The 26,497-nt window shown below is 40.4% G+C and overlaps 1 protein-coding gene and 1 pseudogene across 2 annotated transcripts in view; both read right to left on the bottom strand.

The window, feature by feature from the left end:
• LOC102742186 (cytochrome P450 2C21) overlaps positions 1-26,497 on the bottom strand; it is a 41,694-nt gene that overhangs the window by 11,223 nt on the left and 3,974 nt on the right. Inside the window, exons 1-7 of one of the 2 annotated variants that reach the window (XM_081823804.1) lie at positions 18,226-21,198; positions 15,029-15,187; positions 13,519-13,668; positions 10,142-10,302; positions 8,588-8,764; positions 7,520-7,661; positions 4,287-4,474 (exon numbers count right to left, since the gene is read on the bottom strand). In XM_081823804.1, the coding sequence (XP_081679930.1) occupies positions 4,287-4,474; positions 7,520-7,661; positions 8,588-8,764; positions 10,142-10,302; positions 13,519-13,668; positions 15,029-15,187; positions 18,226-18,472 (1,224 nt within the window). In that variant the 5' untranslated portion in view covers positions 18,473-21,198. Of the gene's footprint in view, positions 1-1,567; positions 4,475-7,519; positions 7,662-8,587; positions 8,765-10,141; positions 10,303-13,518; positions 13,669-15,028; positions 15,192-18,225; positions 21,199-26,497 lie in introns of those variants that run through there. The other variant, XM_081823803.1, reaches the window with a different exon arrangement.
• On the bottom strand, positions 22,221-23,388 carry LOC145722166 (succinate dehydrogenase cytochrome b560 subunit, mitochondrial pseudogene; annotated as a pseudogene).

The following is a 26,497-nucleotide window of genomic DNA, read 5'->3' as shown; positions in this document are numbered from 1 at the left end:
AAAAAAAAAAAAAGGCCAAGCAAAGTGCTACTCTTTTTGAGCTAAGAAGACAGAGGTTAAAAAAAAAAAAATTGGCATCTAGAATTCATGAGGAAGGATACAGGACAGGAGGATTCTATAAATAGAGAGGATCTCAAAAGTATACAAAACTATTCTCTAGAAGTCCATGGTTAGGGGTTGGGTGACAAATATACAGGAGGAAACTCAATGAAGCCTATCAGAGTATGACTGCTTGAGAATTGAAGGTGGATATCAGTGATAGAGGATTTGAGGTTCCAACCCAGCTAGGGTGGAGAGAACTTTCTTGGCACCTCAGATTTTTTTGTGGTGACCCCCAAACTTGTAAATTGTTGGATTAAGGAACCCACACTGGACTAAGGGCCATGCACAAAGACTAAATTCAAAAGTGAAACTAATTCACAATGAAAGAACTATAGGAAGTCCAATAGACTGAAAAGCATCTGTCAGTAATTTAGCTGCCTGCCAAAATAAAAGTCAATGCCCTTCAGGGGAAGTCAGCATCATCAGACTCCCCACAAGGCATCATTCAAAATGTTGAGCATATAATAAATTATTTTTTTAAGTAGGCTCCACCCCCAGTGTGGGTTTGACTCACAACCCTAAAATCAAGAATCGTACACTCCACCGACTAAGCAAGCTAGGCAGCCCAAGCATGTGATTAATTTTTAAACATGTGAAAAAGCAGACCCCATCGTATCCTAAATGTTAGAATTATCACATAAGAACTTCAAAGCATATGAGTGTATGAGTCTGTGTATTTAAGAGATACAGAACAGTCCATCCAAAAGCAACAGAGTACACATTCTTCTCAAGCACACGTGGACTATTTCTCAGGATAGATAATACATTAGGGCATAAAATAAGCATTAAAAAATTACAGAAGATTAAAATCATATGAACCTGGGGCACCTTGCTGGATCAGTTGGTAGAGCATGTGACTTTTGATCTTGGGGTTATGAGTTCAAGCCCCACGGTGGGTGTCAAAATTACTTAAAAATAAAATCTTAAAAAAAAATCGTATCAAGCATATTTCCTCACCACAGTGGTATGAATCTAGAAAAACAAAACTGAAAAATTCACAGGTATGTGGAGTTTAAAAAACATGCTACTGAACAACCAATGAGTCAAAGAAGAAATCAAAAAAGAAAAAATACCTTGAGAGAAATGAAAATGGAAACACAACATACCAACACTTATGGGATGCAGGAAAAGCAGTTCAAAGAGGAAAGTTAAAACAATAAATGCCTAGATGAAGAAATAAAAATCTCAAACAACCTAACTTTATGCCTCAAGGAACTAGAAAAAGAACAAATGAAGCCCAAAGTTAGGACAAGCAGGGAAATAACAAATACCAGGGTCAAAATAAATGAAACAGAAACTAAAAAGACAATAGAAAAGGTCAATGACGGGCGCCTGGGTGGCTCAGTCGTTAAGCGTCTGCCTTCGGCTCAGGTCATGATCCCAGGGTCCTGGGATCAAGCCCAACATAGGGCTCTCTGCTCCGCGGGAAGCCTGCTTCTCCCTCTCCCACTCTTCCCTGCTTGTGTTCCCTCTCTCGCTGTGTCTCTCTCTGTCAAATAAATAAATAAAATCTTAAAAAAAAAAAAAGAAAAGGTCAATGAAGAGCTTGTTTGTTGAAAGATAAGCAAAATTGACAAACCTTTAGCTAGACTCACCAAGAAAAAAGACAGGACTCAAAATCAGAAATGAAGTAGACATTATAAGTGATACCATAGAAATATAAGAGATCACCAGAGACCATAATGGACAATTATACACCAAAAAAATTGGACAACCTATGGGGCCCCTGGGTGGCTCAGTTGGTTAAGCATCTGCCTTTGGCTCAGGTCATGATCTCACGGTCCTGGGATCTAGCCCTGCATCGGGCTCCCTGCTCACTGGGGAGCCTGCTTCTCCCTCTCACTCTCCCCCTGTGCACAGGCACTCTCTCAAAAATATAAAATCTTCAAATAAAATTGGACAACCTAGAAGATATGGTTAAATTCCTAAAAACATACAACATACCAAGACTCAATCATGAAGAAATAGAAAATCCAAACAGACCAATTGCTAAGATTGAATCACTAATTAAAACTCTCTCAGGGTGCCTGGGTGGCTTAGTCAGTTAAGCACCTGCCTTCAGCTCAGGTAATGATCCCAGAGTCCTGGGATTGAGCCCCACATCGGGCTCCCTGCTCAGCAGAGAGTCTGCTTATCCCTCTCCCTCTGCCTCTCCCCCTCCTGGTTGCTCTCTCTCTCTCAAGTATATAAATAAAAATCTTATAAATAAATAAATAAAAATAAATAAACAAACCTCTCTCAAAAGACAACATTCCTGGACATATGGCTTCCCTGGTGAATTCTATCAAACATTTAAAGAGGAACAAATACCAATCCTTCTCAACTATAAAATAGAAGAGGAGGGAACACTTCCAAATTCATTTTGTGAGGGCAGCATAATCCTAATACTAAAACCACACAAGGACACCACAAGAAAAGAAACTTAAAGGCCAATATCTCTGATGGACAAAGGTGTACATATTTGCAATAAAATCTTCGCAAACTGAATTGAACAGTACAATAAAAGGATCATATACCATAATCAAGTGGGATTTATTCCAGGGATGCAAGGATGGTTCCACATCCCCAAATCATTGTGATAGACATTAAAAAATGAAGGCTAAAAATCATATGATCATCTCAGTAGATGCAGAAAAAAGCATCTGGCAAAATTCAGCATCATTTATGATAAAAATGCTCAACAAAGTAGATATAGAGGGAATGTACCTTGACATAATAAAGGCCATATATGATAAGTCCACAGCTAACATCATCCTCAGTGGGGAAAAGCTTCAGCTTTTCCCGTAGGATCAGGAACAAAAGAAGGATGTCCACTCTCACCACTTTTATTCTACATGGTATTAGAAGTCCTAGTCCAAGCATTTGGCAAGAAAAAGAAATAAAAGGTACTCAAATAGGAAAGGCAGCAGAATTGTCACTATTTGAAGATGACATGATATTGTAGATTTTAAAAATCCCTAAAGACTCCACCCAAATTGTTAGAATAAATGAATTCAGGATAAAAATGAATATACAAAAATCTGTTGTGTTTTTACACATTAATTGTAAACTATAAAAGAAATTAAGAAAACCATCCCATTCACATTGGTATAAAAAATTCTAGTAACAGATTTAACCAATGAGGTAAAAGATCAGTACACTGGAAACTGTGACACTGATAAAAGAAATGGAAGAAGACACAGAATAAATGGAAAGATATTTTGTGCCCACAGTTTGAGAAAATTAATATTGTTAAAATGTCTATACCATCCAAAGCCATCTATAGATTCAATGCAATCCCTATCAAGATTCCTATGGCATTTTCACAGAAATGAAACAAACTATCCTAAAATTTCTGTAGAATGACAAAAGATCCTAAATAGCCAAAGCAATCTTGAGAAAAAACAAAGCTGGAGTCATCACACTTCCCGATTTCAAGCTGTATTACAAAGCTACAGTCATTAAAACAGCATGATGTTGGTATAAAAACAGACACATATAATGAAACAGAGTAGAGAGCCCAGGAATAAACCCATGCATAGATGGCCAATTAATTTCTAACAAAGGCACCAAGATACACAATCAAGAAAAGACAGTCTCTTCAATAAAGGGTGTTGGAAAAACTAGATAGACCCTCTCTTACAACAGCCACAAAAATGAACTCAAAATGAATTAAATAATTGAACATAAGAACTAAAACCAGAAATCCCAGAAGAAAACACAGGCAGTAAGCGGTCTTGTCAATGAACACTATGAAGAAAATCCTGTGGGAGTCTAAGCACTATGATTTATAAAATTGTATCAACAAAGTAAAAGGAAAGGAGCATGCGGTCAGAGGGTAAGATGCCTGGGCTATGAATGTGCCATATCTGTAGATGGTTAGGTAATCTATAATCCTACTGTTGTGATGCTTGATAACCTAAGATTCTTAAGGAGGGGGTACCTAGATGGCTCAGTCAGGTAAGCCTCCAACTCTTGATTTGGGCTCAGGTCATGATCTCAGGGTCATGAGATGGAGACCCTGGATGGGCTTGGGCTAGGCATGGAGCCTGCTTGAGATTCTCTATCCTTCTTCCTCGGCCCCTCCCCGCCCCACCCCCACACCCCCGCTTTCTCTCTCTGTCTCTCAAAACAAAAAATATATAAATACAAATAAAAGTAAAAACAAAATTCTTAAGGAGTAGTAGAGATGAAATATCTCTCACCTTGGGAATAAGGTATTCTCTGAACTTAATATCCTGAGTCACGGCATGTGGGAGACCGTTGGGGATGAGGTCGATGTATCTCTGGATCTCGTGAACCACAGCATCCGTGTAGGGCATACGGCTCCTGTCCTGCATGCAGGGGCTCCGATGTCTGCCAACCACACGGTGAATCTCTTCCTGGACTTTAGCTGGCAGGACAGGAATCAGAATTTATGTGAAATGGAAAGGTCTGACCTTTTTTGTTGTTGTTGTTGAAAGATTTTATTTATTTTAAAGCGAGAGAGTCAGAAGGGGGGGCAGAGGGAGGAAAAAAGTACCCCAAGCTGACTCCAAATTGAGTGCGGAGCCCGGCAGGAGACCCAGTCTCATGACCCCGAGATTATGACAAGAGCAGAAACCAAGAGTTGGACACTTAACTGACCGAGTCACCCAGGTGTCCCTTGATTTGATCTTAATCATGGTTCTATTGTGGAAGGAGATTGGGAGAGGGGGAAATCATATATAACTACTACCACAGGGAAAGAAAAAAAAAAGAAATTTGTTTCCTAGTCAAATTGGTATCTCATTAGAGACTTAAATATGTGTACATATAAAACATAATTGTACCATGAAATTCAACTCTGATTCTCTATTTTGAGTATTTTGTTTGATAAACCCAGGGATCTGGGGTCTTGAAAGCTCACTACAGACCATGCTGTTTGACCACTTTGTGTATGCCAGTTTTTGTTTTAAATATGTAAGTTCTGGGTGCCTGGGTGGCTCAGTCTGGTAAGTGTCTGCCTTGGACTCAGGTGATGATTCCGGAGTCTGGGGACTGAACCCCACATCAGGCTCCCAGCCACCCAGGCCCCATAAATAAAATATCTTTTAAAAATGTTAAGTTGCAGGGGCGCCTGGGTGGCTCAGTTGGTTAAGCGACTGCCTTCGGCTCAGGTCATGATCCGGGAGTCCCGGAATCAAGTCCCGCATCGGGCTCCCTGCTCGGTAGGGAGTCTGCTTCTCCCTCTGACCCTCCTCCCTCTCATGCTCTCTCTGTCTCTCATTCTCTCTCTCTCAAATAAATAAATAAAATCTTTAAAAAAATTAAAAATTAAAAATTAAAAAAATAAAAATGTTAAGTTGCAGGGGCGCCTGGGTGGCTCAGTCGGTTAAGCGTCTGCCTTCAGCTCAGGTCATGATCTCAGGGTCCTGGGATCGAGCCCCGCATAGGGCTCCCTGCTCGGCGGGAAGCCTGCTTCTCCCTCTCCCACTCCCCCTGCTTATGTTCCCTCTCGCTGTGTCTCTCTCTGTCAAATAAATAAATAAAATCTTTAAAAGAAAAATGTTAAGTTCCAAGAGGGTAAGAACTACCCAGTGCAATAAATGCTTAATAAATAGAACAACTGAATAAAATGTTTGACTCAGCACATAGGACCGAGAAGTTAACATTTATTTAGAATGCAAAACATGACAGGCATGCTGTACAATGTATTTCATTACTTTATAATTCCTCAAAATAGTTCTATGTGTTGGGTATTATTTTATGTGTCTTAAAAATGAGGAAACAGGTCCATAAAAGTAAATATCTTTCTTAAGGACACCCAGGTGTTATGTGGTCCTTCTTATTCCCAAACCCGCAATCTTAGCAACTGAATAAGTTCACTGAAAATAATTTGTGTTAGCGAATTATATTCATCCTTTATTGGCAAAATGTATCATGTAAATAATATGCAGTTTTGGTAGAACTATTCATTAGTTAAAACAAACATTTATTAACTTTCTCCTATGAGGGAAAGATTCTGTGAATGTTAGGAAGTATCATCTCTCCTAAACAGATGACAGACCAAGTAAGATATGCAGAGAGGTAGTCATGAGTCTGAGGTCACACAGCTACTTACTAGTAAAGTCAGAATCTGAAGCCACTGTAGTTTGTCCACTATAGCCAGGACCATGTTGCTACTTTGGTCAAACGGTGTTGATCTACTAGCTGAAGAATGTGTCTTTGTTAAGAGAGCATGTGATTAACTCTGTGGTTTGATAGCTGTCAGGAAGACTTAGGAATTTTAAAGAAGTTTTAAACTTCACCTTTTCAGGCTGAGAAGCTGGATTTTTATCTAGAAGAGAGTGATTATGTAAAGTGGTTAGGAACTGACTTATAAAGTCAGAATGTGTAGAGAATGGCCCAGTAAGGAATGAAAATGGGAAGAAAGAAAAGGAAAATATAAGTGGATATGATGCAAGAAAAAATGAACATGGAAGCAATGGGGAACCAAGACACAAAAAGGACTTTTGCCATGTACACAAGATTTACGGGTCTGGAGAAAAATGTCATATGGTGTTTGTGGTCATAATCAACATAGGTCTAATAAGAGGGAAGTTATTTGGCTGAAAGAGTCTGTGTCACGTGAAGGAAACACAGTGCCATTAGATCCCACAATGTGTGAGAGGAAAGGAATTTTGAAGCTGTGCTTCTAGATCCCACCATTTGGAAAGCACTTCTTACTTAGACTGGGAGGGCAGGAGGACCTCAAACAAAGAATAATCTAGTGCTGACATCATGGAGATAAGCTTCCTGAGATTTAATTGTATTAAAAGTGTTTCTATGTACCAAAGCACAGAACATGACCCAGTAGTGAAGGGAATATTCTCTTGGATGAGCACTCAAGGGAAAAAAGAGGAGGAAAAGTGGAAAGGTTGCATTTGCAAGAGAAATTATATTTGTGAGGAAGAATTTATATGCCCAAATGGGTATATTAGAAAAGAATGTATTTGTATGTAACTCTTTTTATTTAGGGACTGAGACTCTTTGATAAAGAAAGACTGTCATTTTTGTTGAGTCAATCCTTACACTGCAAATGCATTTCAGCAGAAATCTCCTCTGACAAAAATATATTTATCTGGACATGGAAGACATATCAAGTGATATCCTTTTAGAGAAAGCAGAAGGCCAATTCTTCCAGATCCTAAGACAACTGCTTATTATTGCATCTGTCCCAACGCAAATCAGGGACATTCCACCACAGCAGGGGAAACAGTGAGCTCTGCCCTTCAAATCTCTGCTGCTGTTTAAATATTTCATTATCTTTTTGTACTATAAACTAATTTGTATTTAATTTATCCAATGATGGGAAGATGTACGAATGAAGGAAATTTTTTCTGTGCACCGTCTGGGCAGGTGAAGAGTGGGATAGTTGTCAGTGTCACCTGCCAATTTCTACCTGGAATTGCACCCTGCCCAACACCTGTGACCATACCTGTGATCTCCGGGTACTTCAGCAGCACGAGGAATCCATATCTCAGGGTGGTGCTCGTTGTCTCTGTTCCTGCACCAAACATATCCCATACGGTAATGATCAAGTTGTCCATGGTAAATTCAGTCTGTTTATTGTGTTTTTCCTAGAAATGATGTGTTACAATTACTTGATAAATAAAAGAGCCTCAGAGGTAACTTAACTCAATATGACATTGTTATTTGGTGTGAGCACTACAGCTGAAGGTCAAGTTAGATAGTTGTGAGGGTTCTGTCCAACAGTTAAAATATAATCAGAGTTATAAAGTTCCAACAGGTCCTTTCTGATTCTTCACTTTCTCATTCCCCTCGAGTCCGTCAGTTGCTCTACCATTTCTTTGAAACATAATTTTTATCAAGTCCTCACTGCTATTCACTGTCAATTCCAGCATCTACTGTCTATTTTATAATGTCTAATTTTCTCATTCAAGCCTCCAGAACCACCCCCACACACACAAAATGCATCACTATTCCCACTCATCAGTCATTATACCCACGACAGTTCCTCCATTACAATCAAGAGTACCTCTCAGAAATTCCACCCTCTTGATCACTTGCACTTCTCATTCCCTGGGCCTACTTTGTTGTCTCTTCATCTAAGCTACAGTTTCTTCAAAATCTACCTCATCTGTGAAGATTTCCTAGTGCCTTTGCAAAGGTTAGCCTTTGTAGATTCCTGTCTGTTCCTGTGTCCCCTCATTTGTTACATCTTCCCGTTGCTGAACTTTTTTGAAGAAGGATTATATGCTGTGTATCATTAACCTTGAATGTGTATGAGTGTATATTACAATCTGCCACCAAATAAAGAACCAGCTTTATTTAACACAATAAATGTAAAACCCGCAAAGTCATTTTCAGTGAGAATTTAGAAATATCTCAAGATACCCAATATGGTTTGCATAAACAAGAGGTTAGACAAGCAATTAATACATATTTCGGAACGACCATTTGTTTTAATATCCCAGTTTCACTGGGAAGAACAAAGCTAATCCATGAATCACACCACCCACAAAGATAAAGGGTCCCATTATACCTTTTCTATTTTGATCAGGAAGTAGTCAATAAAGTCCCGAGGGTTATTGAAGTCCAGGGATTCTTGGTGTTCTTGTATTTTTTCCATAATAAACTCAAATTGTTTAGCAATATTTTTAAATAACACGTGATGGCTTCCTGGAAGGTAATGTATTAAAAGAGGGAAAGCATTGTAGAGCTGAAAGAGGAAAGAATCATTCATTAATTCACTCAGCAAAGTTTTACGGGCCCATGTTATGTATCAGACACTTAGTTATATTCTGAGTAGATAAAGGTGAGTAAGACATGCTTCGTGCACTAGAACACACTTGGAATTTGAAGGGGAGAGAACTGACAAGATGTCTGGAGTTACAGTATGCACAAGTCACAAAGTAATTTCAAAACCATTTAAATTTATTTCCTAGCCATAACTCTATGAAGGAATCCAGGAGCATACCATCTTTTCCCAAAGGAGAATATTGAGGTTCAGAAAGGTCAGTCAACCATTGTAAGACATCAGTCTAGTAATAGAGCTAGAACGTAGTGTTCATCCCAGTTTACCTACACATTTTTCTACGGAGTCACCTAAAAAGTTTTTTTGTAATGAAGAAACTACATCAGAAAAATTAAAGAAATGCCCACATTACTTAGCTTATTTAGGGATTTTATACCCTCAGGAATATGCACATTGCCCTTTTACATCTGCCCAAGGCCAGTCCTAGAGTTTACTGACTCTACTTTAGACAGCACCTCATGACTTAATGCCCTTGGTAGGCAATGACGCAATTTTCAGGCCAGTAGTTTGTATCAAACTACAGAGAGAACAGAGAAATCTAGACTCTAGGGCTCGCTCACTCCTTGTCTTGGCTAGGATTTGTCTTTGGAAAATACGCTTAATATCTCTGGGTGATAGTTTCCTGTTCCAAAAAATGAGTAAACTCCTTGTTCTCTAGAGTCCTTTCCAGGTGGAACACATCATGACCTTATGGTCCACAGATAATTTAAGTTCTTAATGATCATACAACATAGGTTTTCTGACAGCATCCTGTAGTAAGAAATACATTTTACATCATCACCCTCTTCATCTATGGATATAAAATGGTTTCTCAAAAAAACACCTTCCTATCATTGATGCACTCTACCACATTTCTCTATTACTGTATTTCATGGTTTTTAAAATAAGCTTTTAAAGATTTATTATAGAGAGAGGGAGAGAGAGGTGAGTGAGAACAGTGGGGAGGGGAAGAGGGAGAGGGTGAGAGAGAATCTCAAGCAGATTCCCTGCTGAGCAGGGACCCTGATGAGGGGCTCGATCCCACGCCCCTGAGATCATGACCTGAGCTGAAATCACCAGTCGTATGAGTGGTGTATGAGCCATCCAGGCACCCCACTATATTTCATGTTTTAAACTTCATTTCAATACATTAAATTGATTTGATAACTCACTAATTGGTTGCAAATGATAGTTTGATAAACATAACTGTAGCCACTTGGAAACAGGACAAAGGGATGAGGTAAGCATGAGCAATAGATTAGTTAGAAAATTATTTCCCATTTAAGGGAACCTTGACCTTACCTGTATCCAGGAGGTGCTTGAAATTAGGAAGTTTTCCTGAAAATATTCTATCAAGGTTAAGAATGTTTTATCATCATACTCAAAACGATTCTGGAAAATAATGGAGCAGATGACATTGCAGGGAGCACAGCCCAGAAGGAACGCAGGATCACAGGGAGATGCTAAAACAAAGAAGTTAAAAGTTAGAGCACAATTTTCATATAAATCTTAAGCTGACTGTTTAAAATGATTCAGAAGAGTTGACTGCTGGGAGTCTTTTAAGTATAGGAAATCCCTGGACATGTCATCATCACTGTAAACTCAACATGCCTATAATTTATTGTTTCCCCAAATGAAGCTATCTAATCCAGTCCATTTATTAATTTTCCCCACATATCCTATTTACATTATTCTCCAAATAAGAGCCACAAGATAATTCACAAGAAGGAGGTCACATAAAAATATCTTGAAAGGTGTAAAGTTTAGCTCTCAGTGTGAATATTTCTTCACAATGTCCGTAGGAAGCTGAACAACTTAATAAAAATTTCAGGAGACCGGAGAGACTCGAAACCATTATTTTAGAAAACGTAATTGAAAAGTTGGGTGTGCTTTTCTTGTAGAAGAGAACGATAATGAGAGCAATTGGAGTTCCATTTGGATATTTGAAAAAATATATTTAGTAATGGAACCAGGCTTCCTATATATAATATAAAGCATGGCTCCATGTTTTGATGTTCGGTTGCAGACAACTTTTGAACCTCACCTTTTCTTCTTCAGTTCACATCTGGGCAAGCTGATAAAAAAGCTCAAGTGCTCCCTCCTTTGGAAGCAGGACATTTAAACTATACAAGCATTGACTTGCACACAGGAACTCGTTCTCTACCCTATCCCTTAGCCACCATAAACACATCAAGCCTGTACCTTTCCCTGATCTCTCAAACTGGGATTTTGTTTTTGTTTGTTGTATATATTTTTTAAGATTTTTAAAATTTATTTTTTAATTTTTATTTATTTGACAGAGACAGAGCAAGAGAGGAAACACAAGCAGGGGGAGAGGGAGAGGGAGAAGCAGGCTCCCTGCTCAGCAGGGAGCCCGATGTGGGACTTAATCCCAGGACCCTGGCATCATGACCTGAGCCGAAGGCAGACTCTTAATGACTGAGCCACCTAGGCGCCCCTGTTTTTTTTTTTTTTAAGATTTTATTTGTTTGAGAGAGGGAGAGAGGAGCAGGGTGAGGGGCAGAGAGAGAGGTACAAGCAGACTCCTCGCTGAGCAGGGAGCTCGACACAGGGCTCCATCCCAGGACCCTGGGATCATGACCTGAGCCAAAGGCAGAAGCTTAACCAATTGAGCCACTCAGGCACACTCAAGCTGTTTCTTAATCTGCTTAGGAACCAGTGCCCCACCCCCACCCTCCACAGAAAGCCTCATTTTGTGAGTCACAGACTTTTTACATCCAAATGGAGTGTGTGTGGTACGAATACTCTCAACATCGAAACCAAAGTTGGGGTGGGAGGTACATCTTGTCTCTGTCACCTGACTGTTAAATCACTCTAACTCCAAAAGGAAAAAAAAAAAATTAGCGGGGATCAAAAAGTAGAAGTTATAAGGAAAAATGTTCTGCTCAACATGTAAAAGAACCTTTCAATAGTCAGAATTACCCAGTGGTGAAATGGGTTACCCAAGAGTCTGGGGTCCCATAGCTTGGTGGGATTAGGCAGAATCTGGGTGAGAGTAGGTCAGGAGCATCCAAATAATGGATACTGTAGTAGTCTGTTAATAATTTTTTTAAAAGATTTTATTTATTTATTTGACAGAGACACAGCAAGAGAGGGAACACAAGCAGGGGGAGTGGGAGAGGAAGAAGCAGGCACCCTGCTGAGCAGAGAGCCCTATGTGGGACTCCATCCCAGGACACTGGGATCATGACCTGAGCTGAAGGCAGATGCTTAATGAATGAGCCACCCAGATGCCCCAATAATGTTCTTGCTAAACAAAAATTAAACATGTGAAAGTATTTAATATATTAAATTGAAAGTTTACAAAACTATATACATTTGTATCCCTTCTTCTGCCAGGTCTCCCACCCATTCCTCTGTAATAATATACATCAAAAGTCCAAATGATATTCATTGACACTCTACTGTCACAACTTATTCCAAGGAAGAAACAAGAATCATGCAAATATTTGTAATAATTACATTTTTTATATTAATAGCAGCAAAAGAAAAAAGAGGTGAGGACAAGCTATCTGGACAATACATAACATGGGTTAAAAAACACAATGGCAGGGGCGGCTGGGTGGCTCAGTCAGTTAAGCGTCTGACTCTTGGTTTCAGCTCAGGTCATGGTCTCAGGGTCGTGAGATCAAGCCCTGCATCAGCCTCCATGTTGAGTGTGGAGTCTGCTTAAGATTCTTTCTCTCTCTCCCTCTGCCTCTCCCCACCACTCTCTCTCTCTCAAATATATATATGTGTATATGTATATATATGAAACACAATGGAAATTCACCATATATAAAATAGCATTATTTAGTTGTAAAATATTTAAATATCGAGGTTCAAAAAACCACATATATCTGATGATCCTGATCTTACTCCTTTCCTGCCAAGTCTCCTGCCCACCCCTTCTCTTCCACCTCCCCTCCCAGTCCTGCATGTGCATACACAGAGCCAACTCGTGCTACTGAAGCTCCCTCCATTCATAACCATACTCCTCCAGGTGAGCCATAATGCAGCTCTAAGCACTGAGAAGGGTTTGGTGTGAATCCTACCACTGAAGCACCGTGCTCCCCCCAACCCCCAGTTTTACTAATATAAGATTGACAGCACTGTGTAAGTTTAAAGTGCCCAGCATAATGACTTTACACACATTTATACTGAAATGTCTGTGATGTTCTTAAGAAGTTACTAGGGACATTACTTCATTTTTCAAGGTATTATGGCCAAAACTACTAGTTCATTACCAAAATCCATGTTCTCCCCATTTTCCTCTGCACACAGATAACCACATTTCCCAGTGCCCCTTAGAGTTGGTGTGGCCCTGAGATGGAGTTAGAGCCCATGGAATATGAAAGAAGTTTGGTGTGCCATTGACATACCTGGCTTACTGAAAACACAATTTGTTCTTTTCTTTGTTCTTTGCTCCTTCTGCTACCATGCAAAAAGATGAATTACGAGTGACACAGGAAGCCACGTGTTGAAGAAAGACATCAGGGTTCCTATCAACCTAGAGCCTGAGAAGGCTGTTATGCCAACCACTTCACCTCTTATTACTGTTACATGAGCAAAAAAGCAACTTCTATTGTGCTTGAGCCATCAGGTCTCGCTGTAGCCTATCTGAAACAGCATATAGTCTTCCCAGACTAGTACTGTTAATTACATAAAGAAAGACACACCATTGGTTTTTTTTAATGCTTCCACCAGACACAAGGCTTCCTCTTGAATTCTGTCTTCAATAGTCTTCTTTCCCATCCCCATTTTCCGCAAAATCGTGATGGAAAAATGTCGGGTTAGCTTCCATCTTTCTCCATTGCTGAAAATAATTCCTATCAGAAAGAGAGAGGAATGACCTCCATTACGATGAATTCCAGCTGAGAGTCTTTATCTCAGAAAATGATAATCACACTTAAGCAGGGATGTAAATAGAGTGGTGTCAGCCACAGGAATTTCCAGTGAGCCCTGCTTCACCCACCTCCTGTTAACCCAGCCTAGTATCTGTCAAGACTCTGGGTTTGACATATTACCCAACTCTTCTTCATCTGTTAGCTCCTTCAAACCTCAGGATAACTCTGTGAACCAAGTGTTTTGTCCCCATTTTACTGATGATCATGGAGGCCAAATGCTTGCTCTGTGATCACAATGGTAATAAATCATGGTGAGTCCAAGTGTAGGTGACATTTTCAGGGCTGGTTTTTGTACACTGTGAATGAATTGTGGGAGAGGCAACAAACGGAGTCAATTCTCAAGAGAAGGAGAGAGCACTTGTGCACTGGAAAGAAGTTCATGAAAATCTATTCCTCATTTTCCCATTTCCCCTCTGTTTGTTAAATCTTTTCCATGAAATATGGTCTTAACACCAAGGAAGTTCAATCAGACTTCCGGAGCCAGGACAAGATTAGGAGAAAAAGTAATTTTCAGGAAACTTGTCCATAAAGATTTTAAAGAATGATGTAGAGGAGGAAGTGGCCCCATTCAGGCCTTATCTCTTTTTGCAGAAACCCAGCGACCCACCAGAGGACTGGACAGCTTTAGGCCAGCTCCAAAACAAAGGGAAAACAGTTCAAGTACTTTAGTTTAAAAAGCTTTTTCTAGGATCACTTGCAATCCATATGTACTCATCATGGGTTTGTCCGTAATCATCTTCTCAGAGCATATTTGTGCTTTATGCTTTGTATTCCATTGGATTCAAATATTTCTTGTAGTTTTTTTTAGAAGGGTAAAAGATTGAAGGCAAGGCTGGAAATATTTCAAACCTATGTTGGCTCCATGCACACTATGGGACTTTCCTAAAATAGTCTCTTGGCAACCATGACTCAGGCCAGAAAGCAAAATGTTTGGTGACTAGGACAATTGAGTCATTTTCCTCCCTTCTCTTTTCTCTCAGTCTCTTATTATCTTAACTGAAGTAACACTATCTTACCTGACCATAACTTAAAGTGGACACAAATTCATAGAATGTTAACAGTTAGATGATTTGCTTTCATTGCATCTAGTGTTTCACGAAGACATTGTGTGTCCCCTTCATTATCTACAATATGGATTAATGATCCTTTATAGAAAAATGTTGGAATTATGCTGTTTTCTCTAAATAAATTTCTCTAAATACTTACAATTTCTCTGTCCCTTAGCCTGTTTGGAGTCTTTGCAACTTACACACCCACATACATTCTCCAAATTGAGACATACCGAATCCCCGGCTGGTCCAGTCCACCACTGGGAAAGGGCCTCTGCCAGAAAACGCCTCACCCCGATCAATCAGAGCTTCCTTCACCGCTTCATATCCATATAACACCACAGTGGGCTTCATGCCAAAATACACAGTGAACACAGGGCCGTAACTCTCTGCTAGCTGGGAAAGGAACAGGAGGTACAAGAGTAGTAGAATTTCAAAACTAGGAATGTAGATAAGTGAGGTAAATAGTTTTAATCTTACCAAAGAGACATTTTAATATTCACTCACCCAGTGTAAAAGATTTCAACTTCTAGAACTGGTAACTTAATAAATCATATTAAGTAGTAATTACCATTATATTGTTAGTAACCCTGCTACTATTATCATCATCAACAGTTTATCATTTATTCAGTTCCTACTACGTGACACGGAGTGTATTATGGATTTTATTCATATTATTTTATTAACTTTTATCTGCCAAACCTATAATTGCACCAAATTTTTCCTTCCTTCCTATAGTTATAATAAATGATGTATTTCTCGGGACGCCTGGGTGGCTCAGTCGGTTAGGCGACTGCCTTCGGCTCAGGTCATGATCCCGGAGTCCTGGGATCGAGTCCCGCATCGGGCTCCCTGCTCGGCAGGGCGTCTGCTTCTCCCTCTGACCCTCCCCCCTCTCATGCTCTCTCTCTCTCAAAGAAATAAATAAAAATATTTAAAAATAAATAAATAAATAAATAAATGATGTGTTTCTCATCCTGTTTAAGGGATGTTCTTTCTCTTGCCCTCTGTGTAGATTCTCACAATCATCCCTCATTATCCACCCCCCCACATCTTTTTAGCACCAGAGATCTCGAGATTTTAGTAATACATAGGAACCTGGCAATATAGTCACTGACATTTCCCAGCTTCCCTGTGTGGCCATGTGACTAAGTTCGCATGAACTGCTATTAACAGAAATGATGTGTGCAAATCCTACATGACTGCATAAATGGTAAATGCATGCCCTCCATCCCTTCCCCTACCCATGGAATGAAATGACAGCATGGAGATAGCCCCACTGTGTCCCTGCATAGGAGAACAATAGCCTAGGCACCAAGGATGATAAACTACAAGACTGAGAAAAGCTGGTTCTCTGGATGACCTCAAGGAAGACAGGCAGCCCAATAGCACTCACCTCTATATCATTCTGTAAGACAGAAATAAGCTCCTGTCTTCTTTAAGCCATTATGTTATTGGGATCTTTCTGTGATGGCCAATTATTTGGTATTCTAAACGATGTAGGACCTACACACTTTCAACTTATCCAAGGTTTGAGTCCACCTGCTACCTTACAATTCATTCTCCATAAAGCAACCAGAGTGATCTTTTCACAAGGCAAATGCTAACATGAGAGTCCTTTTTAAGCACATTAATGGCATCACATTGCTCTTAGGCTAAGATCAATATATTTTTTCTTAAGTAGGCTCCAAGCCCAGCATGGAGCCCAACACAAGGCATGAACTCACAACCTGAGATCAAGACCTGAGCTGAGATCAAAAGTCGGGTGTTTAGACAACTGAGCTACCCAGGCACCCCTAAAAACCAATATTCTTTTTTTTTTTTTTTAAGATTTTATTTATTTATTTGACAGACAGACACAGCGAGAGAGGGAATACAGGTGAGGGAGAGGGAGAACCAGGCTTCCCGCTGAGCAGGGAGCCCGACATGGGGCCCGATCCCAGGACACTGAGATCATGACCTGAGCCGAAGGCAGACGCTCAACGACTGAGCCACCCAGGTGCCCCAAAACCAATATTCTTTTTTTTTTTTTTTTAAGATTTTTTTTTATTTATTTGAGAGAGAGAATGAGAGAGAGAGAGCACATGAGAGGGGGGAGGGTTAGAGGGAGAAGCAGACTCCCCGCCGAGCAGGGAGCCCGATGCGGGACTCGATCCCGGGACTCCAGGATCATGACCTCAGCCGAAGGCAGTCGCTTAACCAACTGAGCCACCCAGGCGCCCCCAAAACCAATATTCTTAAAAGCCTTGAAAGACCTGCATGCTCTGGCCCCTACTTACTTCTCCAATCTCATCCCACACCATGTTTTTATTTACTCTCTGGTCTATAAGCAAATTGGTCCTTTCAGAGACACCAGCAAGTAATTCTCCTCCAGACTGAAACAGCCTGGAACAAACTTATATCTGTATTTTGTGTGCTTAATACTTGATCATTCTTTAGATCTCAGCTCCAGCTGCACTTCCTCGGAGAACTCTTTGTTGACTGTTCCTCCCATCCCTGCTCCTCCAAGCTGCATGTCCTTTTGCTACTGTGCCCCTGTTACATGGTTTATAATCATACACTCATTTGCATGATTACTTTACAAATACATGCCCTGCCCTCTAGACTATAAATTCCATAATGCTTGGGTCTTTTTTTTTTTTTTTTCATTCACCATTGAAAAGCCCCAGCATCTAACAGAGTGCCTAATACAAAGTAGGCATTCAGTAACTTGATCAATATATGATATACTCAAGGACCATGTGCAAAATACAATTATTATTCACATTTTAAAGAAATGGAAATTAAGGCTCAGAGAGATTTTTTTAAATTTGCCCAATGCTGTGAGTTTACAAGTGGACGAGCTGGGGTGCTGACAAAACCTCTTTGAATCCATAGCCCCAAACACAGAAAGGAGCTTCCAGAGGCTGTGTTCTGGTCACTAGCTGTCTCAGGGAAGACAGATTTCAGACAATTCCTTCAAGATTTAGAGAGCTATTGCTATTTAAATAGCTAGAAATAGAGTAGTTATTCACTCACTCATCGAGCAAATATAATAGAAACTGAGAAGTATGGAATCTTGAGTTATTTCCTAGACTTAAATCAATGTTAGCTTTTAGGAGACTTTTAGTATTGTGACGCTGTAAGTCATTAGAACTTTTATGTTTTTTTTAATTGAAAGCAGTTTCATTGCCATTAGGGTTTAGCAAAGAATAATTACTAAAAAGGAAACCTGGTCACAATATGGACAGGGAATTCCTTCTTTTGGCAATTTCAACAATCATCTCATGGATCTCATTCCCTTCTGGCAGACTTCCAGCTTAAAGTCATGTCTGGGTATCCAAGGGACCCTTCCCGTTCAAACCACTTCCTTAAAGTATGGCATCTGGGACCATATTTTATTTAGATATAGCGCTGTAACTGCAAACAATTGGAAGGAATGTAATCATACTTGCCTTGCTTAGGGATTTGTTGATGTTCTTAATATTTATCTGTAGAACGTTTCCAATGATTGGGAGGGGAGTGGGGCCAGGCGGCAGCTTCCCTTTGGCACGGTTACAATTCCACAGAAAGAAAGGAATCAAACAAGAAAGACATATCACCAGAACTATGAAGAGATCCATTGCTGTGCTTTCTCTAAATGCAGCTGAAAGCTTGGAATCCAAGAACTTTATAAATACTAAGTGCAAGCTGATCATCAATCCTGTTTTGAACTTTTGGATAAATAATCGTTTTATCTTCAGTGGACTCTGACCCACTGGTAAAGATTAAAATAAAACCAGTCACCTCAGTATTGGTAAGTATCTAGGTTTTCAGTGGCAATCCCAACTAAAAAAATAACGCTTCTTCAGAGATGGTCATATTTTAATTGTAAAATTGAAAGCCATCAGATTTTCAAAGAGCTGGAATTCATGATCTTGACCACTGATGAAAGAGAATATCTCATGTCAAAATTTATCATTATGTGAGCAGAAAAAAGAAGCACTCTCTCAGTGCCTTTTCCCAGAAAATCCAAGAAAAGGCCAGAATTAAGAGAAAGAAAGGAGGAGGCAGGGTAAAAAAGGATATGGGGAGCTAGTCACCCCTAGAGCAAAGAAGAGATAAGCCAAATCTCTTGACAAAGCCTTTTCCATGTCAGGAGTTCTGACACAATTAACTGCCAAGGGGGATGCAGGATCAACAGACAGTTGATAAGAGCCAGGAATCTACCAAATCAAGGAGGGAAATCACTCAACAGTGGAAAGTCCCTTGGCTGCATATCACCCATCCTTCCCCCCTGCACATCCATTTCCAGTGAGGGTCCTATAACCAGAGCCTACATTGCTTGTTCTCAATATACTCAATATACTCCAGCATTCAATACTATGAATATTTGAAAGTATCTAGGAACTCACAGATATGAACAAAATTTCAAGACTCAAAGATATTTGAGGGGGAATCCTTTTACACTGCTGGTGGGAATGCAGCTGGTGCAGCCACTCTGGAAAACAGTATGGAGGTTCCTCAAAAGTTGAAAATAGAGCTACCGTATGACCCAGCAATTTCATTACTGGGTATTTACCCCAAAGATACAAATGTAGTGATCTGAAGGGGTATGTGCACCCCGATGTTTATAGCAGCAATGTCCACAATAGCCAAACTATGGAATGAGCCCAGATGTCCATTGACAGATGAATGTATAAAGAAGATGTGGTATATATACACAATAGAATACTACTCAGTCATCAAAAAAATGAAATCTTGTCACTTGCAATGACGTGGATGGAAGTAGAGGGTATGATGCTAAGCGAAATAAGTCAATCAGAGAAAGATAATTATCATATGATCTTACTCATATGTGGAATTCAAGAAACAAACAGAGGATCATAGGTGAAGAGAGGAAAAATAAAACAAGACAAAGTCAGAGAGGGAGACAAACTATAAGAGACTCTTAATCATAGGAAACAAACTGAGGGTTGCTGGAGGGGAGGGAGGTGAGAGGATGGGGTAACTGGCGGATAGAAATTAAGGAGGGCACTTAATGTAATGAGTACTGGGTATTATATATGACTGATGAATCACTGAGCTCTACCTCTGAAACCAATATTACATGTTAATTAACTGAATTTAAATTTTAAAAAAATGGAGAAAAAGATATTTGAGGAAATCCAACGAGGCATAACATAGCACTTAAAAATCAGAACACTAACCCCTGAAGAAGCTAACATCAAGAAAATAGAGAAAATGTTAAAATAAGTTTAACATCGGAGATATAAAAACTGTGCCTTCAGAGAGGTGTTAATATGGTGGAGCAGTAAAGGGACCCTAAGCTTGCCTCATCCCTCAAACACAGCTAGATCAACATCGAATCATTTTCAACAACTACGAAATTGATCTGAGGATAAAGAAAACAATGTGCACAGTTGGAGGGAGAGAACGTGGCAGATGTGAGGCTTATCTTAACAAACAAATCAAAGCACCCTAGTTAAAAGTCCAAACACTCCTCACTGCCAGCAAGGGGGAACTCTGTAGAGCATTGACCTTTAGGAAGGTACAGCCAAAACATGACAGCAGAGTGCACACAGCATACACCAGAAAGACTTCCTGAAACTCCAGGCCCTGGACAGTGTATGACCCTTTCTCAATATAGTATTACTCTCAGGAGCAGGAAACCCAATAAGTTTTCATAATACACAAAAGACAGAAACTTAGACATGATGACAAGACAGAGGAATTCTCCCCAAAAGAAAGATCAAGAAAAAAATCTCAGCCAGGGATTTGCTCACAACAGATAGAAGCAATATATCTGAACAAGAATTTAGAACAACAGTCATAAAAATACTAGCTGGGCCTGAAAGAGCAGAAGATACCAGAGAAACACTGGCTGTAGAGATAAAAGACGTAAAAACTAGTCAGGCCAAAATAAAAAATGCTATAACCGAGATGCAAAACTGACTGGATATAATCACAATGAGGATGGAAGAAGCAGAGGATCAAATAGGTGATTTAGGCAGAAGATAAAATCATGGAAAATAATGAAGCTGAAAAGAAGAGGGAAAGAAAACCATGAGATCACAATATAGACTTAAGGAACTTAGGGATTCCACAGAGCGCAATAATATCCATACCATAGGAATCCCAGAAGAAGAATGGGATAAGGGGCAAAAGGTTTATTTGAACAAATTATAGCTGAGAACTTCCCTAACCTGGGAAAGGAAGCAGGCATTCAAGTCCAAGAGGCACAGAGAACTCCCCCCAAATTCAACAAAAATAGGTCAACACAGGGGAGCCAGGGTGGCTCAATCAGTTAAGCGTCTGCCTTTGGCTCAGTCATGATCTTGGAGTCCTGGATTGGAGCACCACGTTGGGCTCCTTGCTCAGTGGGGCGTCTGCTTCTCCCTCTCTCTCTGCTCCTCCCCCCTGCCCCCCCAGCTTATGCTGTCTCTTTCTCAAATTAAAAAAAAAAAAAAATCTTAAAAAAAAAACAACAGGTCAACATCAAGACATATCAGAGTGAAACTTGCAAAATACAAAGATAAAGAGAATTCTGAAAGCAGCTAGGGACAAAAGTCCTTAACCTATAAGGGTAGTAGATACATAAGGTTAGCAGCAGATCTATCCATAGAAACTTGGAAGGTCAGAAAAAAGTGGCATGATATATTCAATGTGCTAAATGGGAAAAATATGTAGTCAAGAATACTTTATCCAAAGAAGATATGGTGTGTGTGTACACACACGTACACACACACACACACACACACAATGGAATATTATGCAGCCATCAAAAAATGAAATCTTGCCATTTGCAACGACGTGGATGGAACTAGAGGGTATGATGCTAAGTGAAATAATTCAATCAGAGAAAGAATCATATGATCTGACTGTTATGTGGAATTATGCCCCCAACTTGAGAGCAACCAAATATATAAAACAATTACTACCAACCTAAAGAAACTCATAGATAATAATACAATAATAGTAGGGGACTTTAACACCCCCTTCACTGCAATGGGCCGATCATCTAAGTAGATCAACAAGGAAACAAGGGCTTTGAATGACACACTGGACCAGACGGACTTACCAGATATGTTCAGAGCATTTCATCCTAAAGCAGCAGAATACACATTCTTTTTTAGTGCACATGGAACATTCTCCAGAATAGATCACACGCTGGGTCACAAATCAGGCCTCAACCAGTACAAAAAGACTGAGGTCATACCATGCACATTTTTGGACCACAATCTTATGAAACTTGGAGTCAACCACAAGAAACAATTTGGGAGCCCCACTCCCAGTCCCCACGGCAGAGGCCACAGAGCCATCATTGTTTCTGCTGTCTCAGAAAGAAGGAGCCAGAAGCTGACTGTCAGCACAAATGAAGCCCCAGTATGGAGAGAGAATGAAGGCTCCTATGCCCAGAGTAGGCTGCAAGCTGGGGGCAGGAAAAGGGAAGTTTTGAGTCATTCCATCTTTAGAACAAAGGGGAAACTGGACCTTTTTCTATTGCTATGGTTCTCTAAGGTCCTTTACTACTACTGAGCTCCAAGGGGATATGCAAACACAAACAATTAATAAATCAGGAGAACTCTACCCTGGCTGGAGAAGAGCGTAACAAACAGGAAGATAGGTCAGTGAATCGTTTGTAGGAAGACAATGCTAGGAACTTCAGCTCTTCACACGGCTGCCAGCCCTACAGAGGACAACACAGTAAGAACTAAGACAGCCACTCCAGACTGGTACAGCTGGGGAATCTTCAGGCCTTTCCCTAGGTCCCACATCAAGTGTCAGATTCCATTCCAGATAGGATACATGAGAGGGCAGAGAAGTGCAAATTTGGCTGTGTAGATCAGTGATGGCCCCAGACACAGGAACTTCACACGTTCCGAATGAATCTCAAAGTTCCCAGGGACCAACAGGGCTGACAAGCCAAAAAGAGACCCCTACACCCAAGGCACACCAGTAACCTGGTGGCAAACAGACATCACTATGGGAAGAGACCAACTGTAGATAGTGATATGGGGAGACAGAGGATGGCTTAAACAGTATTCTTATTCCTGAACCTCTCCATCTCTTCTTTGGCTGTAGTTCCCAAAGGGATAGCATTTCTGACACAGAGCTGAGGATTAAGGTGGGCACGGAGGCAATGATGGCCAACATATCTCAACAAGAACACAGCCATCCTGAGTTCCGGCCTGGATGGAAGTAAAGCTTTTTGAGTCTATATAATTGATAATATGGTAGAAAAGCTTAAAGAAATTAAGTTGGTTTTCATTTTAAAAAGGGGGCTAAAATTCTAGATGTTTTCAACAAAATAGGTATAGAATGAAGTGAGTTGTCAGCATTCTGAGAGCTGTGTGTCTTACGCTCACAGTCAAGTTATATGTGGATTTTTGGCTACACAGGGGTTGTCCCCCGCTTGCCCCTGCATTGTTCAGGAGTCAAACTATATGACTTATGAACTCTACAATGGAAAGTATTTCAACTAAATTACATTTTACAAACACCTGTTGAGTAAATATGATGTATCTTGCAATCTCACCATGACACTAAAAAACTTGTTTAAATAGTTACTGAGTTGACAATTTCATAGTGGGTAAATACAAAGGGGAGTTCAGAGAAGTCTGTCCCTTCGCAATCTTTAGAACTCTCCCCCTCCTTCTCCCTCAGCACAGCATGAACCCATGGGGGCACATGCTGACATGCTGCAGCTGCTTGTCGACCCATATCAGGCCCTGTCTTGTCACCAGTCTACACCACCATGTACACTTGCACACCCCTGGCCTAACCCTCATCACTGACCTTCACTGCAGTGCACACACCTGCTAGGAGAGTGTGCAGCCCTGGGAGAGCACACCAACAGAAACAGAGAGTAGAATGGTCTTTGCCAGAGCCTTGGGGGAAGAGGAAATAAGGAGTTGCTATTCAGTGGGAGAAGAGTTTCTGTCGTGTAAGATGGAAAGTTCTAGAGATCTGCTGTACAACATTGTGACTATAGTTAACAATACTGTATTGTGCACCTAAAAATTTGAGGGGAAAGATCTCATATTAAGTGTTCTTACCACAACATAGGAAGGAGGGAAGGAAGGAAGCAGGAGGTGGGGAGGGAGGAAGAAATCAGCCACAATCAAATGACCGGTTGCAGAAACAAGGGCTGTAGTTATCATGAACAACTACATTTCGTTATGACTGGGTGTGTGTGTTCGTGATCTTTGTTACAGGACATCGATGAGAAGAGTAAACATCACCCAAGGACTTGACATCTTCTTTTGGCTAAAGGGTTAGTTCGTTTTGTTTTTCTTTTTTCTTTTTTTTAGTACACACGCAGAATAGTTGTATCGTGTTAAATAGAAGTATGACTTTGTTATTTATTTGGAGATTAAGTATGATTTAAGGAGATGTGTATGGGTGCCAAGTTTATAAGGGGTTGACTGTAATGGTTAGTATTCTGTACCAACTTGGCTAGGCTATAGCACCCAGTTATTTAATCAAATACTAATCTAAATGTTGCTGTAAAGGTCTTTTTGGAGACGTGGTTAACATTGACAATCAGCTGACTTTAGGCTGACACACTGATTCACTCTAGACACATAAACTCCCAATGAAGTAAATCCTATAACAATTCATTACCCTTAACAGATGAAAACATGGGAGTCCAGAGGCTAACTGATATGCCCAGTATCACATGGTTAGTAAGCCCCAGAGGTGGAATTTGAACTGACAAACTAGCTCCAGGGTCTGAGCTCTTAACCACCACACTATGCTGCCTCTAACTGAAGCAGGTCTATGTGAACTGACGTCAAACAGTCTCCAAGTTATCCTAGTAACTCAACAATTGAGGTGCACCTCAGGAAGTATAATGTGCTACCGTTTACGATCAAAAGCATCTAATTTAGTTTGATCATTATTCTCCCTGAGCTTTATGAAGGTGTGCTGCACTGTCTGTTGGTATCCAGGGAGGATTATACATTCTGAAAGCATTCTGACTCCAAACTCTTTATAGATGACTGGATGTCTCTCTCTCTCTGGGAACTTTTAAGATTTAATCTAAGCAATCAAAAGTTTTATGATTGTTGTGCCTTGAGATAATTTTTTTTTTTTAAGACTTCATTTATTTATTTGAGAGAGAGCACAAGAGGGGGGAGGATGAGAGTAGGAAGCAGGCTCCCCGCTGAGGAGGGAGCCTGACACGGGGCCTCGATCCCGGGACTCCAGGATCATGACCTGAGTAGAAGGCAGTCGCTTAACCAACTGAGCCACCCAGATGCCCTGAGATAATTTTTCTTTCATTGTGCTATAAGATTTGTAGATCCTTTCTACCTAGATATCAGTATATGGAAGTTTCTTCTCTGGTGATATTTGGTTTCTTTAGGAAAAAAATCCTATAGTCTTCTGTTACCTGGCTGCTGGGTTACTGGGAGCAGAGTGGAAGAAAGAGCTAAGGATCCCAGAAATCAATATGTGGACCATTGCCCAATGCCCAGATTTTCATCCTGGTACCTCATTCTGTCCTTACTATGCCAGCTGTCCCAGGTCCAGGGTGTCTGAGGAGTTTTAGTTTCTGTCGAACAACAGGTTTCAACCTGGGGTGATTTTTATCCACCCCCACCCCAAAGGACCATTTGGCAGTGTCTTAAGACATTTTTTGTTGACATTAACTTGGGGGGTGCTACTTGCATCTAGAGGGTAGAGGCCAGGAATCCTGTTAGACGTATACAATGCACAAAACAGCTCCCACTACAAATACTTGTCCAAAATACCAACAGCACCCAGGTAGAGAATCCCTATTCCAGAGAGTAAACTTTCTATATCCTATGGGAACAAACATCATGTGACTGCAAAGGACAGTGTAAAAACAGAGGTGGCAACAGCTATGATTGCAGAATTCCAACATGCTGTACTGTTTTTAGCTTCATCCATGCCTTGTCTTCTTTGAGAATTGGTACCTCCAAATCCTGAATCTCTGAAGGATTCTTTTTTTTTTAAGATTTTATTTATTTATTTGAGAGAGAGAGAATGAGAGACAGAGAGCAGGAGAGGGAGGAGGGTCAGAGGGAGAAGCAGACTCCCTGCCGAGCAGGGAGCCCGATGTGGGACTCGATCCCAGGACTCCAGGATCATGACCTGAGCCGAAGGCAGTCGCTTAACCAACTGAGCCACCCAGGCGCCCTCTCTGAAGGATTCTGTGTAAGTAACTTGACTTCCTTCTCATGGGTAAACGTCCTCTGCAGACATTTGGGTTGTAAATTCCTTCCACTCCCCTAAATTAGTTACTATTCCTCCATCTGATTTTTTGCCTTTCACAAATAGATTGATATCTTTTTTTTTTAAGATTTTTTATTATTATTTTTAAGTAATCTCTACACCCAACATGGGGCTGGAACTCACAAACCCGAGATCAAGATCAATATCTGAGTCAATATTTTTATTTAAAAAAATTTTCCTAAGTAAGCTCTGTGGCCAACCTGGGGCTTGAACTCATGACCCTGAGATCAAGAGTCGCATGCTCCACTGACTGAGCCAGCCAGGTGCCCCTAGACTGAAATCTTTTATTGGCTAATCCTTCTAAGTCCTTTCTTTGAAAATTGGTACTTGTTTTCAAGTCCCACAGAGTCATCTTAGTGTGGTTTTGGAAGGAGCAGATACAGATGTGTATATCAACCTCTCATACTTCACCGGCATTCCTTCAAAGATGAACTTTTATAAAGAATTTACTTGTAGGGGTGCCTGGGTGGCTCAGTCGTTAA

Source organism: Leptonychotes weddellii, chromosome 6, assembly GCF_054177405.1.
Source record: "Leptonychotes weddellii isolate Sample4059 chromosome 6, ASM5417740v2, whole genome shotgun sequence".
In the NCBI taxonomy this organism is placed as follows: domain Eukaryota; kingdom Metazoa; phylum Chordata; class Mammalia; order Carnivora; family Phocidae; genus Leptonychotes; species Leptonychotes weddellii.
Note: the sequence above shows the minus strand (reverse complement) of the source record. Positions and strands in the feature narration are given on the sequence as shown.